Below are 20,000 nucleotides of genomic sequence, written 5' to 3'. Positions count from 1 at the left end.
AAGCAAGACCCTGTCTCTAAAAAAAGCACATAAAGAAAAATTTTTTAAAAGAATGACTAAAGAGGTATGTTCTATTGTAGTCTCAGAAAATTTTAATATGCAAGAACTTTATTTATTTCATTATGCCACTGCCCTGTATAAAAATATGTCTGAACTGAGACACAGAAGGCTGAAAGAGGATTAAGCCAAAACCCTTCAGCCATTCTCAATAAACTATGATCTGACCCCCACCTATCTATGTACAACAGTATTTCTGAATAATAACTTCCATTCCAGACTCAAAACATCATCCCAGAAACATTGTGCTCAGTTCCTACTCCAAGACATTTTTCATGGAGACTCAGGCTGTGTTTCCCCTTTCAACTCTCCGTGTATACATGGAACATCCTTCTACCCTGTTCTGCCTATTCACACACATCCTGTCTACCACTTAAGGATCAACTCACACTGTGTCTACTTCCTAAAGACTTCGACCTGTCCACATTTCATTGATCTACTCTGAACCTTCGAAGCATTTTTTGGTCATTCTGATGCTCAAAACTACAGAATCTTTGAATCCTAAAACTGGGTCTAATGTAACGTTATTGTTATTTGACTTCCCATTTTACAGATGAGTAAAGGAGTGACTGTCCAAGTGTCTGCATACAGGCACAGCAAAGACAAACACACACACTGGCCTCTAGAAAGTTTCTTGGAACCTTGTTATTTCTGCTACCCCATATTGCCTTAATCACATGCACTGTCACTTAACTCTTTCTACTGGTAGCTATTCTTTATCTTGCCAAGTAGACTGTGAACTTCACAGATTAGGAGACATTACACATAGCACACTGTAAATACATGTTGAGTGAATAAGTTACGTGCCATGAAAGCATTAAGAGTTTCATTGTACTAATTCTAATAGAGAAGATATCTCTCCGAAATTAAGTATTCTTGGAATATTTTCCATTCAGAACTAGTGAAAAAGATATCAGAGCTGGAAAAGCTGTACATAAAATTTTCCCCAATGGCTACAATGTTAGGCTGCTAATTTCCTAAAATAAAGCAAACTAAAGTCAATAATTATTAATGCTCAATTTTTAAAAGATCTATTTGCCATCAATATAATATCAGAGAAAGAAATAAAAAGTAGCAAGAGAAGTTTCAACATTCCAGAAAATAAAATTGCTTGAAAGTTACAGTACCTATGCCTATAAATTGGTGGAATACTTTTCAATAAAAATAAAATTTCTATTATAATTATCTCTATTTATATTAGGTTTCTCATTTTTGGATCTCAAAGTGCTCCATGTTTTCACTTGTCAAGTTATATGCCAACTCAAAAGAAATGGAACACAATGAAGTCACATGCCTTTTGTGGGTTGCAGGATGAATAGAGAATTAGTCTCTTCTTGTGACCATTGGCAATTTTTTTCTCTTTTTGCCCCATTATAGGATATGAGAGCCATTAAATTTATTTCCAAAAGAAAAAGTGGATATTTCTGTGGTGTTCATTTTTGCAAATTCTTCAAGGTGCCATGTGTTACACTACCATAGGATAATTAGGTTTTCTTCTACAAAAAATGCTTCTTTCCAACATAGAAACATCCCTGACAATTCAAATAAAATAAAAGAATCCCTTTAAAGAAACTCTCTTCTGTGCTCACCAATTCTTCATTATGAATCCTCTTTCCATGTAGAATTATCTACAGGTTTTTAATTATAAGAAAATAATTTACCGTGATACATTTTATGTATTTAGTATTTTGATTAACTTCTAAGTGTGGTATAAAGTAATACTGAATAGTTTAGGCACCTCATTTATAATCTTTAGTCACGCAGCAGTGATTAAGTGGTTAAGAATATAGTGGGCTTTGAGGATAAAATACTTGGGTTTGAAACCTGGCTCCTTTACTTCCTAGCTATGCAACCTTGGAAAAGCTACTTAACCTCTCTGTATCTCCATTTCTTTACCCATAAAGCAAGGAAAACAGTGACTACCTTATACACTCGTTATAAGGGTCAAATTATTTTGCATATATGTAAAACACTTGAAATAGTGCCTGGATCATAAGTGATCAATAAACACTGAACACAGTCATAATATATAATAACCTTATAACCTTTTTTGGAAGAAAGTGTGGTATAAATACAGAAGTTAATTTTTTAACATTGTATGAGCTTCGTTAGCTCTAAAAGTATTTCAGTACCTCTTCCTAAAGTGAGATTTTTATTACTGTATCAAAAAAGTCATGAAACAAAGATTATGTGCCTCACATATCAGATGCCTGGCATTAGAGTTATTAATGACTAGTCACATTTCCTTTAGAGTATATTTAAGGTAATAAAAGGAAATAAAACAACACAACGTATTGCTATAGTTATTTCAAAAAATTATTTACCAACAAATTCTGGGTCACTAAAATACTAAGCTAAATGACCAGGTTATGTCTCAGATCACTTTCAGATCAATAGAAGAAAGTAAATTTCAAAGTAGAGGAGCCATCTTTGAAATGCTCTGTACATAGTGCTCCTACATTTATTCTCCTCAGTCATCCATCACAGGCCTCATCATTAGCTTGTCATTAAAATCATTAACACACATGCATTGATCCAGGCCTGCATCACATTTGCTACGCACGTTGGGGCTTATGAAGTTCTGATAATATACATATAGCTAGAAAAATCTAAATAGATTAAGTTAATATGACTAAATAATGAAAATTTTAAGAGATGTAGCAATATATATAAGCCTGTTAGAAAGTAAAATTTTCCTCCAGGAATTCCTTTATGCTGTGGATTGAGTCAAGTCCCCTGTATCTATAATGACGTAAAGAGCATCAATCTCACTTTGACAGGACAAGCCAATAACATATTAACATTATCTCCTATTGCCAATCACTAATTTAACAAAAATTTATCGAGTATCTTCTATATATAAGGCACAGTGAGGCTTTTAATATCTATCAAAGAACTTGTAGTCTAGTATAAGAAGAATAAATGTACAAGATTGCCAGCCCTAAGTGTCCTAAGAAAAGTAGCAATTAAGTGATATAGGAGTTAACCATTGGAAAACTTACCTGCCTCTAAGCAGAATGCCAATGTTCTAACGGTATTTTGTATTCTTAATATAATTCATTAAAGACAGTAAAGTAAGAGCAAGTTCAGATGGAATTAAGAAAGAAATTCTTGACTATCCTAGTGATAAAATCCCCTTTCTGGATCTGAAGATCTCCTCTAGATGGTTCAGACATTCATTATGCCATTTTCCCCCAACTGTTTTGAAATTTATGCACTACTTTCTTTTGAAATTTATGCACTACTTTCTTCAACTTTTTTTTTTTTTTTTTTTTTTTTTGAGATGGAGTCTTGCTCTTGTTGCCCAGGCTGGAGTGCAGTGGCACGATCTCGGCTCACTGCAACCTCCGCCTTCCCAGGTTCAAGTGATTCTCCTGCCTCAGCCTCCCAGTAAATTTTTAACATAGCTTAAGGCAGGAGTGTAAGGGGTATAGTCTTTCCAGTGATTCATTTATTTACTGGGCACCTAAAATATGCCAAGTACTTGTATTGTTACAGATTAAAGAGTACAAACCTTTGCCATAGAAGGTCACAGATAGAAGGGACTTATGTCTATTTCGGTAGCAGTTTTTCTAAGCCTGATAAAACATCACATTCCTTTAAGGGGGCACTAAAGTAACATCAACTTTGGTTTTAGTGCAAATTACCCATTTGGCAAATAATGAATATTTCTGCAAACCAGAATCCAGGAATTCATTGCAAATGCTTTAAAAATTGTTCTATCCATGAAATAGAAGACTTCAAATTTAATTGATCCTTTCAGTACACAACCTTTTCCTTACTACAAAAAAACACCAATTTATGTTTCTTGCTTTAAAAAGGCATAGCCAGCTCCTAATTTAATTTAATTTACATATGTGAGATTTAGAAACATATTTGGAACTTCTTTAGACAACTGGAGGAAAAGAAGTATTGAGTAATGGAGAGATATAAAGTTTGTTATTATTCCCTGACAGAGGTACAAAGTCAGTAACTGAAATTGAAGTACCTCTAGGAGGATAAAAGTTACTTCTTGTTAGAAGTGGAAAAAAAAAAATCCAGTCAATAGACATTGTGTGTAAACTTCTGGGATAGGGGCTGCATGGACAATGGTTCCTGTTATCATCAAGTTTTCAGTCTAATGAGGAGGTAAGACATATATACAAGTAACTTTAACACAAGGCAGAATGTGATCGATGCCACAGTAGGTAAAGTATTATAAAAGGGCAGATAAATTCTGACAATTCAATCAGTGAATGTTCTATGAAGGAGAGTGGTGTAGCTTCACGTAGGCTTTGTAATAGGTGAAAATTTTTATTATGCAGAGATGAGAGAGAGGACATTCCAAGTAGAAATAGGGAAAATGGAGAATCATAGACATGTTATGGGAACCCTGAGAGTGCATGGGGGAAGGAGGGCTGGTGATAATGTGTGTGTTTGTGTGTGTGTTAGAATAGCAGAATGAGGTCAGATGACGAGAAGGCCTTTGAGTTGCATTTCATGATGTTTAAATTTAATCTCTGCTCAAAGGCTATTGATGGTTTTTGAGCAGGATAATGAAAAGGTAGAAGAGTTTTATGAAGATGAATTTGCAAAATATAGGCTTAGTGTAGGACACTGCAGGTAGAGTTACCAAATGGGAACTTACTAAAACAATGTAATAAGTTAATGATGGTCAGACCACTAAGGTGGTAGGATTAGAAATGGTGGAAAGAAGTGAAGAATTTATAGATTGTGGAGTAAAAAGGTTTTGCATTTACTACTTTTAAATTTACAATGTAGGCCGGGCATGGTGGTTCACGCCTGTAATCCCAGCACTTTGGGAGGCCGCGGTGGGCAGATCACATGAGGTCAGGAATTCGAGACCAGCCTGGCTAACATGGTGAAACCCCATCTCTGCTAAAAATATAAAAATTAGCCGGGCATGGTGGCGGGTGCCTATGATCCCAACTATGTAGGAGGTTGAGGCAGGCAGATTGCTTGAGCCTGGGAGGTGGAGGTTGCAGTGAGCTGATATCGCATCACTGAACTCTATAAATTTACAATGTACATGAAATATTTCTTTTTATGCTCTACCAAGGAGATAGAAGAGCCTAAATCTGTCAAAAATACTGAAAGTTAAAAATCAATAAAATAGTTAAAATACATCTTAAATTTTCATGACTCTCAAGCAACCTCTATGAATCTTTGTATTTGTTATTTTAATTGCTCAAGAACAATGAAAGCAAATCTCAGAAAGTTTGGATATTAGAAAGTGAAGATGAAAAGATTCTGAAAACAAATTCCCCCACAGTCTTCTCTGTGATTAAGGTGCCAGTAACAGCAATGGCCACAATAACATTGATGTGTGGTCTCCAGACATTGTATTTATTTTTAATTTTTCATCTGTGTTCTTATAGCATTTTAAGGAAAAAATGTATTTTAAAACTGAATATTGAAGGAAGGGGCATAAAGTGTTGCTAGTTTCTCAAGCAAAAAAAAAAAAAAAAAAAAAAGAGTCACCTATTTCCGGAGAGAAGTACCAAAAAGAAAGCATGTAGGGCTTTTTAAAAGTAGGTAACATATACCCTTGAGGGTCTTGCTAAGCATCTCCAAATAATTGGTAAACTTTAAGACATGTCCCTACATAGAAGCGGCTTGGAAATTAATGAGCTATAAGATACGGCTCTCAAACTCCTGGGCAATCTCATTTTACAGGTATCCCCATCCAGGCAGGCTGCCTGTCCTGAGGCAAAGGAGTCATTGTTCTCTGAATGAAACCCATGTTTTAGTCATCTTTGCTCATCTCCTCATGTCCTTTACATCTATCCTGCCTTTCCTCATCTCTGCTGAATACTAGGTTGAAATATTTAAGATGGCTATTTTTTAGGAAAAAAAAGTCAAATATGAATAATTTCATAAAGTTCAACCTAAAAATTGACTTCACGTTAAGCCTAACTCAAAATTACATCCTTCATGAAGTCTTTTCCGATTCCCCACGTGCATATGCATGCTTCAGTCGTTAACTTCACAATTTGTTTGCAACTCTCTTCATTCCTTCACTTGGTCTCTATTACTACCTATGTACTTATCCCTCTATTAGAGTTTTACCTCTGTAGACACTGATCATCTGCCACAGTTTCTAGCAGAGTATGATGCACACAATAGGTGTTCAATAAATGTTTATCCAATTTAAATGAATGAAACTCATCTATGGGTCATTCAACTTCACAAGCCTCTACTTGAAAACATTGCAAAGTAGCAGTTGATTAGTTTAATCTCACTGTTTTACAGGCACCCTCATTAATGCTATATTCCAAAAACACAAACAGAGGACTAACTACACTGATACACTGATAAACAAATTTGTTGCCTAAAGATATGTGTTGCTTTTGTTGTGAAATTTACCAGTACCTAAGGCAGTAATGAACGGCAGAAGTAATGTTAATGCTTGCCTATACCCTAAAGCAAACAGTCAAATTATAAAGGGAAAGTTTATCCTTTTAGATTGTGGTCACACAGTGTATTCTAGCGTAATGTAAATTTTATTCATTTTCTCCTTACTCAAGACTAACTCAAAGGTTCTATAAACCGTTCCTATTTTTCTTTAGAATAAAAAAGTACTATGAATAAAGTTCTCTTAAACTGAGATGTTCAAAATTTAAGTCAATAGATGTTAAACAGTAGAATCATGTCTTCTTTGCTTATTTAGATACTAGCAAATGTTAATGTCTAGAATATTTATATACTGTCATCACTTATGAGAGACTCACTGGCACAATGTAAATTCAATCAGGTCTTAGAAATGTAGTGTTTATTAATTCCATGAAGTTAACAATAAAGATTTTAAGTCTTAAGTTTGTTTTTTTTTTTGTTTTTTGTTTTGTTTTGTTTTTTGAGACGGATTCTTGCTCTGTCACCCAGGCTGGAGTGCAGTGGCGTGATCTTGGCTCACTGCAACCTCCGCCTCCAGGGTTCAAGCGATTCTCCTGCCTCAGCCTCCTGAGTAGCTGGGACTACAGGCGCGCGCAACCACGCCCGGTTAATTTTTTGTATTTTTAGTAGAGATGGGATTTCATCATGTTGGCCTGGATGGTCTCAATCTCCTGACCTCATTTATGAAAATGTCAACAAATGCTGTTAATAAAACCTTAAAATTTATGACTCATATCTACAATATGGGCAATTTCCAGCAATGTGATGTTAATTTTATCAAACATCTATAAAGCAAGACTAAATTTTAGACTAGATTAAAATTGTTTGTATGTGGTTTACTAATTGCAGGCAGTTCCCTTACACCTTTTCTTATTATAATTCTAGTTATTTGAGAAAATATCCAATACATTCAAATAGCATACCTTTTAAAAGTAATAACCAACTTTTTACAAAAGAAATACATCTTTTAAAATACCCTATAGATATGATTAGCCTTGTCACCTGTCCTAGCACACCTGAAGGTTATAACATACTTCTATAGTAATCATGGATCATTACTCTAAAAAATGTTACTCCCCAGAGAACACTCAAAAAGCTATCCTCACAAACAGTGTTAGGACTCTGATGCTTCAATTTTATTATGGAAACTGATTTTATTTCATCCAATACAGCAATCTTTATCCTGTCAAATGAACTTACACATACAGTACTTTGAGAAACATATTAAATATACTGAAATACGTGTAGGCCTTGAACTATGCATCTATTACCCATTCAATATAGACTTGTTCAAATCCTTTATTTTAAAGTGTCTTGATCCTTACTTCTACTTAATTTAATTTGGATACCTTTAACTTACGTGGAATACATTAACTAGCTCCGATAGAAAACGTTTTAGGCCAGTTACAGTGGCTCACACCTATAATCCCAGCACTTTGGGAGGCCGAGGCGGGTGGATCACCTGAGGTCAGGAGTTCGAGACCAGACTGGCCAACAAGAAGAAACCCTGTCTCTACTAAAAATACAAAAAAAAAAAAAAAAAAAAAAAAATAGCCGGGCCTGGTGGTGTATATCTGTAGTCCCAGCTACTCAGGAGGCTGAGGCAAGAGAATCGCCTGAACCGGGGAGGCGGAGCTTGCATTGAGCTGAGACTGCACCACCGCACTCCAGCCTCGGCTACACAGCGGGACTCCGTCTCAAAAAATAATAATAATAATAATAAAATAAAATAAAGAAAATGTGTATAATCCTATGAATTCTTCTTTGCCTCTTATATACTGTTATGTCCTAACTGTTAATTAATGACATTTAAAAATATCAAAATAGACTGAGTATTTCTATAGTCATATGTTCCCCATTGATATGCACAGATTTTTACTACTTCTCAAAATAGCATCAAAACCTTCTAGATTAAAAAAATGCTGTAAAAAGATGAGATTTCCTTTTAACCATCTACAATCTTCAGTACTTGGCACAAGATTATTGAATTAATGATGATAACTCTTTGTATCTAAGCATTCAAAATAAATACATGATTAGCACTTTATCAATTTCATACGTGATTGAATAAATTTTCATTCAAATTAGTTCCAATTTGCCAATGGCAAAACCCTCATTCTTACTCTATCACATTGCTGTTTTCAAGATGTAAAATGAATTCAAAATATAAGCACAGGATTATTTAAATGTCTTTTCCTGAGCTTAACTTTTGTTTTCGTTTGTTACTTTTGAGTAGCTAACCTGTATTGACTGACATATTGGAAAATATAATCTTGTCAAACAGAACATACAAAAAAAAGTATTTTTTTTTCAAAGACAAAGTTTCACAGGAAAACTGGTAAAATAACTGATGCTCATTTAGGAAGCTTATATAAAAATGGAAATTATGGAAATTCAATTTTACTCATTTCTTTCTAGTATATATAAAGGAAATTACATAATTATTTTTGGAATTTGATGGTAGATGCATGAAAACGACAAGTTTAGTTATCTCCATTTGTGTGAAGCCAGGTTGAAATGATACACAATTCATTTCTTAAGCCTATGTAACTTTTAGAGTAATATTTTGTTTCTCCACTTGGGAAATGTTTTAGTTTATTTAACATATCACAGAAAAAAGCTAATAAGTGACATTAAAGTTTTAAGTAGAAAAGTTCACTTTTAACAGAAATCATATTAATAGTTTTAAAAATGAGAGCTGATCTAAGGATAACATAATTAAATGTGAGTAATTAAAGTTAATTATACAGTCATAAATAAATTGTTTATTTCATTCTACTTAAGATTTTATTCTTTGGAAAGGATAAACCAGGCTTTCTCCACAGAAATTTAGATTTTTACATTCTAAATTTAAATATATTTTAGAAAAGTATTTAGCTCTCTTATTTATAGGACTGAATAAGAAAGATGTCCAATTAAAACTACTAGAAATGAAAAAAGATGTTCTTAACTTTTATCAGCTAAGAAATTATACAACAGAGTTATTACTTATGTAGTTCTTTATTCCCATTTCTTATCTTTCAAGATTTTCTCTTTGGTAAATTAAAATAACATTTGACATAAAAATTCTAGTGTTAAATGAATTGATCTTTGTTTTTATTTGAATGAGTTTGCATGTAGTAGCTGCCAGTAGGACAGTACTCAGACTATCCCTTCAGTTCTACAGAAATAATCCCCCTCCTTATCCCTTGATGAAAATGAAAATATTCCTTCTTAAAGAAATGTGCAATTATGAAAAGGGGATTCAAAAATTGGAGTGAACAAATGATTCTGCGTTCCATATTAACTGTATAGTTTCCTTTATCCAGGATATAAGTAGAAAATGCCCTACTAAATTTCCCACACCTTTTCTCCCTGGCTAATGATAAATATCAAAATAAATTTTAATTTTCATCATAAGCCAGGATAAAAATGTTATCCTCCCTTAGTCTATTTTCTAAAAACTGCAGCCACTTAGCATTGATGGCAAAGGAATATTATTTTCAGAAATTGTGATGACAGTTTATAATTATATCTTACAACTCAAGAGATCTGATTCCATGGTGGAGTTATAAAGTTCCATTTAAAGTCAGTATCAGTCCAGCCAGGTGCAGTGGCTCATGCCTGTAATCCCAGCACTTTGGGAGGTGGAGGCGGGTGGATCACCTGAGGCCAGCAGTTCGAGACCAGCCTGGCCAACATGGTGAAACCCCGTCTCTACTAAAAATATAAAAAAATTAGTTGGGTGTAGTGGCAGGCACCTGTAATCCCAGCTACTCAGAAGGCTGAGACAGGAGAATTGCTTGAACCTGCGAGGCAGAGGTTGCATTGAGCTGAGATCGTGCCAATGCACTCCAGCCTGGGCAACAAGAGCAAAACTCCATCTCAAAAAAAAAAAAGAAAAAAAAAGTATCAGTCCAAAGAAACAACAAAAAGGTGGGTAAAGGTCAGTGAAACATAATTTTATAAACTGCATGCATATATATGTATATCAACATTTCTCTAGAATTTCCTGCTCTTACCTTCAACATTATATTGAAATGTATTTAAATTTATGCAATATTGTTTAAAGGAACTAGATTTTACATGATTTAGGCTCACTCCCAAATGATTTCAGATAGTTTTGCTGTAGAGTCAATTTTTAAAAAACACAATGAAATTCTTCAGGATTTATCACTCTATTTGACTTTATAAAAGTGATAGTTGTGACCAAAACAGCTATAATAAAATGAAAATATAGATGTAATTACTTTCATCATTGATAAGTACAAATATATTGTGCCCAATCTCAGAAGCAAATTAGTTGGCCACTGAGATACAATTGGTACCATTCCAATTTGTGTCTCATAAACGAAAACTATCAATAAACATTCAGCTGTGGATCTAAGGACCCTTATAGTTCTAATCTGTTGGCCAGACAAATCAAGTCTAAATCACATCTTGACACTTCGCCTTTAAGTCAGTCTTGCTGCTGCTCCAATTCTCCTTTGAATCATTAATCCAAAAATTGTATTATTGCCTTATTTGTTGGACCAAGTTTCGGTCAAAATTCAGATAGGTAATATGAGTATACGGGGTGTATGTTCCAGTTTATCTGTAATTACATTTGTTAACTTGCATTCTGGCTCCTTGAAGATCTTGACCTCAAAGTCCTGTAGTTGAGCCCTACTGCTGTGGCCGCTCTTTCGGATGTGGCTTACCCATTTTTTCTCAACTGTTATCTATTTCCTATTACCAAACTGCCCTATTGGAGTTGTTACCCATCCGCTGCTGGCTCCTGGTGAAGCTGTCTCTTGGAATACCTTTACAGAGGCTACTTTCCACCTGGACTACATATTGCTCATGTCACTAAGTCTGCCTAATTTCTGAGACTGACTGCTTTGCTGACACTATTCCTTTGCTCAAATTAAACCACAGAACTGACTCAAACTCTGGCTTTCTCCTGAGTTGAGTTTTGCTTAGTTATATACTCTATTAGTTCTAAACATTAGATGGAATAAGGAGTAAAAGTAATATGTACTTTTTTTGAGATGGAGTCTCTCTCTGTCACATTGGCTGGAGCACAGCAGCATGATCTCAGCTCACTGCAACTTCTGCCACCTGGGTTCAAGCGATTCTCCTGCCTCAGCCTCCCAAGTAGCTGGGATTACAGGCCCCCACCACCGTGCCCAGCTAATTTTTGTATTTTTAGTAGAGACGGGGTTTTGCCACATTGGCCAGGCTGGTCTCAAACTCCTGACCTCAGGTGATCTGCCCACCTCGGCCTCCCAAAGTGCTGGGATTACAGGCATGAGCCATTGCACCCGGCCAACAATATGTACTTTTTATTCTAAATCTAGTGCACCATGTCCTTTCTTTGACTTGCTAATTAACAAAAGGAACCTCAGATTTAATGTTGCAAATATACTTTTTTTATAGTAAGATAACATTGTGTGATCAATGGTGACTTGTCCTCCTACCTTTTAAATGTCTTGCTGATTTTACTCCATTTTGTCTTCAAAACGAAGATAATGTTGAACAAACTAAACAATGTTAGTTTTCAGTAGTTATGTGAAATGATTTGATCATCTGTTGCTTATATAAATTATTTAATGCTATTCTAACGATAGAAACTGGCTATGGAATGTAGTAACCCTGTGTTTCTTGGTGTTGAAATATTCAAGTATAACATGTTACTTCTGTGAGTAGTAAATTTTAAATTCTGCCAGAGCAGTCAAAATGCACATAATTTTAACATACATTAAGACATAATTTCTTATCATGTAAATTACCTTCACATAAAGGAATATTCTGAAATAACAGTTGACTTTATGTAAGTCTCTTTATGTATTAAATGCCTCTGGTCACCAACATATATCCACTTCCCAAGTCCTACGTTGAAAGCTGTAATTAAAATACCATAGCAGTACATAAGATCTTCATTTTTTTTCCCCTGGTACTGAAAGTAGGAAAAAGTTAATATTGAAGCATTATTCCTTCTTTAACAATTCAGTAATCATTTTTTGACCATTAGAGAAAAGAAATTTTTAAGGCTCAACTAGTGTTAGTGCAAATGAAGTTGTATCTTCTAACAAAGTACCTTCTTTAGATATAAAACAGAAGCAGTAAGCTACAATACTGTCAGCTAAAAGTTTTCTGACACACTTTGCCTAAATTGTGGGAATTCACACCACGGATGTCAGATATCATCTGTATAGTTCTATAAAAATCCTTCAAAACCCTATAGGAACCCACAAATTTCCACAATTGGCACGGTGGGGATATAACACTTTTTAGCTAAAGGCACTGTATCTCTGGGAGGATCTTTTTATTAAGAGGAACTGGAATGAGTTGTAAGTGCCACATATGGGGACTGGAATAATGTAAAAAAGAACAGCAGCTACTGATCCACACTTGTAGCACTTAAAAAAAAAGATGAGATGATAAAGAGCTGGCATAATCATAAGTTCCGTACAATCACTTTGGAAAGAGATCTCAAAGCTAACTAGCAAAGTTAATCAAAAAGTTTAGAGATTAAATAAAAATGGAATTAAATCAGAAGAAAAATTGTAAGAGGACCAGAAATGTTAGAAAAAAATAAAGTTGACTGAAAAATTGTTAATTAAAAAATCTATGAAAACATATGTGAGGCAAAAAAAAGCTTTCATGTTTAGAGTTTTGCAATGCAACATAATGATCCAAAACATCAGCAAAAATAGTACAGGCTTAACAGGAATGAAAACAATGAGAAAGAGCATTCCATTTGCTCAAGTTGTCAGTCACTTCCAACTGCTTTCCTCTGAAATACAGAGCCACTCCAATTTCAAATGCTTTTGTCCACAGAGAGATCTAAGATCTGTAGGGATTTTATATAAAATATCAGCAACCAAAGATGTAGGGCCAGCAAATTCTACATGTGCCTACAAATAGCAATTTAAATTTTAAGGCAGCCAAAGAGAATAGAAGGAAGAAATGTAATATTATATACTTATATTTTCATTATGTTTTATGACAATTCAAAGTTTAGATTTTCAATACTGTTTAATCCAGTGGGGGTCTAGGAGCACCTTTTAGCTATCTATGGGGCAAAATATTATCAACAGGAGAGGCCAAAGTATAATATTGAAATGATTTAACAACTGAGGTTATGAAGAAGAAGAGGATGTCGTAAAGATGACTGGGGTATGTGATGTATACAAAGTTTTGGAGCATGTTGAATAGGTATTTGACGTGCAAATTTTAAAAAAATCTTATGATCTCTATTGCAATTCTGAAATAATACTACATTACTCCTTTTATATGACACCTCAGCCTTTTATTTTCTTCTCCTAAGGGTTTGCCTTCTAAGGACACAATAAATTAATTTTCTTATATTATATCCAATATATTAACATTCTATATAAAAGATTTTTAACTTTCAAGCTTCAGATAATTGCTTTACTAACAGGAGAAAATAATAATCACCTACAACGAATATAGAATATTTAGCAAGCAAAACTTTGAAATGACATAGAGGCTAAGAGGAGTCACGAATGACATATAAGAAAGGATCTGAAAACTCAACAGTAGGAGACTCTAATAATCAGAAAGGGGAATGACATGACAATGGGAGGCTTTGTGAGTAAAGCACTCAATACAAAACCAGCTAGGGAAGAATATTTATTTTGATCTCTAGACACAACATTTGAAAATATAAAAATGGGAATCTCATTTAACATTTTATACGAGGAAGAACAGCAAATCTGAACCAACTTATTGAGAATGAGGAGAAACAATTACTTAATACAAAAAGAAACAACTGAGTAGAACTAAACATGGTGGGTACATCATTAAATTCCACTTCTTGCCTTAGGTTGGGAAGTAGACAGGAAATGGATTGATTGTATCAGTATGCGTTCATCTTCCAGGTCTAGTCTACATGTTTTCTTCTCTTGTCATTCACTTAAGTCCAACACATGAGAGAAGACAGTAAGTTCAAATTATTTCAGCTTAAAGACAGCATCAATCCTAACCTTTTAAACATTTCTAGAGGTAAATGTCTATATAAAATAGGAAGCTAGTCATTTTTAATTCATATTCTATGTAACTCTGAAAAAGGGAATATTGACATTCAGGTGCATAAGGGAACAATATTATAAATTGTAATGATACTCAGCTCGGACACTTAAAGTATCGTTTTCCTTTATTCATACCATGGATGGTTCTAGGACTCTTTGAACAGCAATAGAAAATAAAAATGTTTTAAAAGTCAAGTACTTGCTTTGAATCAACAAGTAGTTGAGTCAAAACAGTCAAAGAAGTTTCAAAAAATTATTGTGTAGAATCTATACAATGTCGCCTGGCTTTAACTTTTCCTACTTTTTGCTGAAATCCCCTTAAACATTCATCTGATTTATATTGCCTAAATTTTGATAATTGTTTTCAATCTTTCAACAATGTAAATAAAATTTAACAAGGTCTGAGGTGATAATCATGAATGAGGTGAAGGGACCTCATTCTACTCAAAGTGGAAAGCCACTTTTTACTCACATAAATTGGAATGGTTATAAAATACATATTAATTAATTAAAACTAAAAATAGAACTTAAAAAGTATAGTCTACCAATATTTAGAAAATTTTCTTAGCTCCCACATAAAAATGAACATTATATTTACTCATCTGTTCTTCCTAAAATCTCTTTTGTTCTCCTTCTTCAAGATTCTAGGAGAACCCTGGATTTTATACTCTTGTAAGTATGACTTTGTGAAGTCAAACCATTTCTAATTAACTGTAATCTCCAATTTGATTCTTCATAATCAGTATCATACTTTTACTGAATGCTTACTTGACGTAGTAGAATGTGATAGGGGTTTCTTATACTATAATTTGTCTAAAACATAATCTGTCTTTAAGGGACTTGTCATTAAGGTAGGGATATCTGCAAAATGAACACAGATGTATGCATAAACACATGTGCATGTGTGTGTGCACACACACTCACACATGTACACAAAGTATTAGTCCAAAATACTGGTATAAGAAGCAAGTTCTTTAGAAGTGTGGAGCAGAGTGCATGGTCCTGATAGTAAAATTCCTTGGGAAAGCCTCTTGGAAAAAAATAGGACTAGTCCTGTAAGGAAAGGTAGAATTTAGGTAAGAGAGTAGAGGGGAACCAGAAAAGGGAAAGGGCAGAAATTCAAATAGTGTGAGCGAAATAAATGCATTAATTTGGAAGAGGCCTTTATTCAGGACACTGAATAAAGCGAAAACTGGAGTGGAAGAAAAGGGTTAAAATATGGAGTATGGAATATAAATGATAATTTGGCATCTCTTGTTCTCCACAATTTATAAGAAGCACCAGACCATATCTATTTCACTCTTCTAATGCTTCAAAAAACATCTTCTCTATCAACCTCAGGTATATATTCATATTCTACCATGTAGAATTTTACTGTAATGGAGTTGAATTAAAAGACTAATCAAAAAAATCATCAGTGTTTTCTCCTGAATCTAATGATATTTAGGTTCTTAGATTCCCCAAGTAAAATGCTGAATTCTTCATCTTCCCTTTTGAACCTGCTTCTTGTGTCCTCTATTTCTCTTTGCAGACTTTTAAAGTGGCTATGAATTTTCCCAATTTTCGTCTTTGTCCCTAGCATTCAATTGGTTGTCTTGTTCCAGTATTTCTTTTCACAGCACTTCTTATACGGATTCTTTGCTCTCCACTCCTAGTCTTGTACTTATGTTAGATATTACATACTGCAAGAATTAATTTTCTGCTTCCAGTCTCTCCCAATTTCAGAATATCCTCCTATGCATGAGTTTCATTAAGTCATGGTTCATTCAGTACACTTTTAGATTACTGTTTCTAATGCATAGCTCTGATCGTGTCAAAGTCAAGCTGATAACAGTAACAAGCTGTATACTGACTGAAACAAACACCATGGCTTGATATTTAAGTCACTCAGCAGTCTGGTCCCACTTCCTATATTCTAAATTCTGTATTCCCTTATATATTCTAAATTCCTTTCAAAACTAATACTGAATGTTTTCAAGACATATATGATATGTCCCTGATTCTGGGTTGGTGTTGTTCTATTTGAGTTGTTCATTGCCTAAAACTTCAGATAACTAGGTAACTTCAGACACCTAAATATAGGTAATGGGCTACCTATAATAAATCCTTGTGTCATATTGTTTCACTTTTTATTTTTAGAGACAGATAGAGTCTCACTCTGTGGTGCAGGCTGGAGTTCCATGGCATGATCATAGCTTACTGTAACCTCGAAATCCCTAGGCTCAAGCTTTCCTCCTGCCTGAGCCTCCTGAGTAGCTAGGACTGTATACAGGCACACACCACACCCAAATAATTTTTAAAGCTATTTTTGTAGATACAGGGTCTCACTATGTTGTCCAGGCTGGTCTTGAACTCCTGGCCTCAAGCAATCCTCCTGCCCTCCCCTCCCAAAATGCTGGGATTACTGGCATAAGCCACCATGCCCGGCCTCATGTTGTTTCAGTTTTATGGATCTGCTTACTTTATGAATTATAAGAGAAGAAAGAAGGAGAAGAAAATGGATTGTCAATGACTAACCACAAACTTACAGAGTGCCTTAAAATGCAAAATACAAAAATATTTTCATATTGTTTATAGACTCATTTTTAGTAACAGTGAGGTATTACAGGAAGTAATATAAATCAGTACCTATTTACACAGCACTATGAGAGACACAAGGAGCAATTATTATGTTCCAGACACTCATTTCTTTGCAAGAATCTTATGAAATAAGAAGCATTATATTATTACTTACCTCATTTTCAGCTGAGAAAGCTGAGGAAAGAAATGTTAAGTAACGTGCTCAATCCCACTTGGCTATTAACTATTGAATCTGGAATTGGAACCCTGACACTCTGGCATTACAATCTATGTTCTGATACCACTAGGCCCTATTTCCTCTTGTTTACAATTGCATCAGCACAACTACCCCCCTCTAAAACAACAAGTAACATGACTTCATTTTAGGAGATATAAGTATGCTATGTAAATGTCTTATAAAAATTATTTCACTTCTGTTTAATTTCCAAAGTATTTTGAAATGCATTCAATTATATACAACCAAATTTTGACTGAGAGAATTATATCAATATTTCTTCCTTTGCCTAATAAAATACATAACATGGTTTAAGTACAAGCATCTTAGAACTTTATAAAGGTGAAGATAGAGAATACTGAAATATTTCATAAATATTTGACATCTATTATGCAAAAACCTAATGACAGCAGCAGAAACAGATTTAAGAATGGATATTGACTCAATATTCTGCAAGATAATTAAAATTTTGATTACAATTGATTTAACTTAGAAAAAGGGACAATTTACACCCCTTTTTTAAATTTTTTCTGAAATCTATTTTCAACAAGCTTTCCTTTTATCTATGGAAAATAAACATAAGTATTTTTCACATGCACTAATTCATATAAGCATAAAATGTGTTATATATTAACTATGAACATTTTAACTTTATAAACCCATAGCAGCAATATACTGGACATTATGTGTATAATTTTTAGGTGTTATCTAATACATACTAATATTTCTCTGAAATATTTCATAAACTTTAATAATAAAATGAAAAATCTGAAGTAGCAATTGCCAAATGAAAACCAATACCCATCTAACAATGCTACAATTTAGCCCAATTATTATTTCAGGTTCTGAAATATAATGTTTAATAAACTATTTCATTAATCATTAATTTTTTATTTTAATATTTTTAGCACCAGACAATTACATTTAAAAAATAAGTGTTTACATATCCTCTATAGGTAGTTTATAACAACCACTGTATACTGCATATGAGCACAGGGAGTTGCACCAACAGCTTAAACACTTTTATTAGGAACATCTTTTATTTCTCTGAAATAGGTCTTTTTTTAAGCAGAAAACAGGATCTAACTTTTGTTTGCTCTTTAAAGTTTTATTGTTTTAGCATTTTATACAGGGAGTGAGCATTAGCATACTCAGGAGAACTGCTGAAAGTAAAAGGCCGCAAGCTACCCACTGCATGGCTGATAGGATAAAGCAGGGATATAAAAACTTTTGTCTGATTGCTCACTTTCCTTGTTTTAGAATACTGCTACTCTCGAGCATATATCCATGTTCTTTCTACTTCGAGTTTTATTACTTCTTTTGTATTATTTAATACATCTAAAGACACTTCAAAAAGACAAATTTTTCCATTTTGAAGAAGTAATGGTTCGGAACCTGATAAAACACATTAATGTTCACAGTGTGTTTTTTTGCAAAGGTGATAGAGTAAAAGTGCTATAAAGCAATTAGACATATGATCTTAAAGACATTAATATGTCAAACAGAATAAAATGTTTAAAAAGACAACAAAAATAATACCCTGTGAAAGGTCAAGTGAAAATGGGTACATATAAAGAGTATATTTCTCTTTCAGACCTTTTACTAGATATTGAATGGAAAAATAAAGGAAGACAATATAAAAATATGAGAAAGGACTAATCTTACCTCAATAACTTGTAATTAGAAGTATGTGATGTTTAATTCTAGGAAGTATAGACATGAGTTACAACTCAACCTGACAGCTAAATGGTGTACACACTTCATTATTCAGATTCAAATTTTTTTCCTCTGAATTCTGAGTTCTACCACGGTCAATACATTTTAGTAAACAAGACACTAATATGCTTGACACTATTGAAAAAAGTCAGGCATTTTTTAAAGTGTCATACACATTTCTGAAATCCACAATACATCAATTTTTAATACTTCTACTCTCTCAGCTCCATTAAAAAGATGGTAGGGGAAAGATTTTAGAGTAATTAATGATATAGTTAGCTGCTAAATATTAATAGGAATCGTAGTCTTGCATAAAATATAACATATAAACCTTGCCAATACAGACGCACCAGTAATTAAAGTTGAATATATAATTACACTGATTTATAAGACAGGCAAAAAGTTACACTTTACTAGCTTCTATGTAAACTGTGGGTAACAGTTAAACTTTGCATTTTATGGTTTATAAAAACGGGCAATATCTTGACTACAGTTCATAAATGGTTTAGAGACCTGTAATAGTAGTAAAAATTATAACAACTTATTCCATCATGAATATTCTTATTGCACCATACAAACCAACCTGTGATAATGACCCATAAGATGTAGATTCATCTTAGACACTGCTTTATGCCCAAGAGAACGTTAGTAGTACTAGGAATCTGTAGAGGACTGCTGGAACAATAATGATATGGCATTTGAGATCATCTAAAATATGTATTAAAACCGATTTTGATAAACTTTGTCATATTATGAACGTGGTATAATTTAACTCCACTTAAATTTGTATTTTCAACTTATACAACAGTAAAAACTTAAGAAAAATTCTAAATTTAAGAAGCATATTAATGTAGATTCTTCCCTTTAGAGAGTCTGTTAACCACACTTACATGTGCGGCTGAGGTGAGCAGCCCGGACTACTGTTTCCATTGCTGTCGATGTGATCCAGAGAACCATTGAGGTCTTCGTGGACGGCCTGCAGTAGGCCACTGGATGCATTATTTATCAGTCCAGGATTACTTAGC

At 33.8% G+C, this 20,000-nt stretch overlaps 1 protein-coding gene across 21 annotated transcripts in view; it reads right to left on the bottom strand.

Annotated features, from left to right (window-relative positions):
• Positions 1 to 20,000, bottom strand: part of FOXP2 (forkhead box P2) — a 604,165-nt gene that overhangs the window by 8,898 nt on the left and 575,267 nt on the right. For all 21 annotated transcript variants that reach the window (XM_063813769.1, XM_063813772.1, XM_054687043.2 and 18 more), the window contains one exon: positions 19,866 to 20,000. This exon is cut by the window's right edge and continues 29 nt beyond it. In XM_063813769.1, coding sequence (XP_063669839.1) covers positions 19,866 to 20,000 — 135 coding nt within the window. The remainder of the gene's footprint in view (positions 1 to 19,865) is intronic.

The sequence above is a fragment of the Pan troglodytes genome, chromosome 6, assembly GCF_028858775.2.
Source record: "Pan troglodytes isolate AG18354 chromosome 6, NHGRI_mPanTro3-v2.0_pri, whole genome shotgun sequence".
Taxonomy (NCBI): domain Eukaryota; kingdom Metazoa; phylum Chordata; class Mammalia; order Primates; family Hominidae; genus Pan; species Pan troglodytes.
Note: the sequence above shows the minus strand (reverse complement) of the source record. Positions and strands in the feature narration are given on the sequence as shown.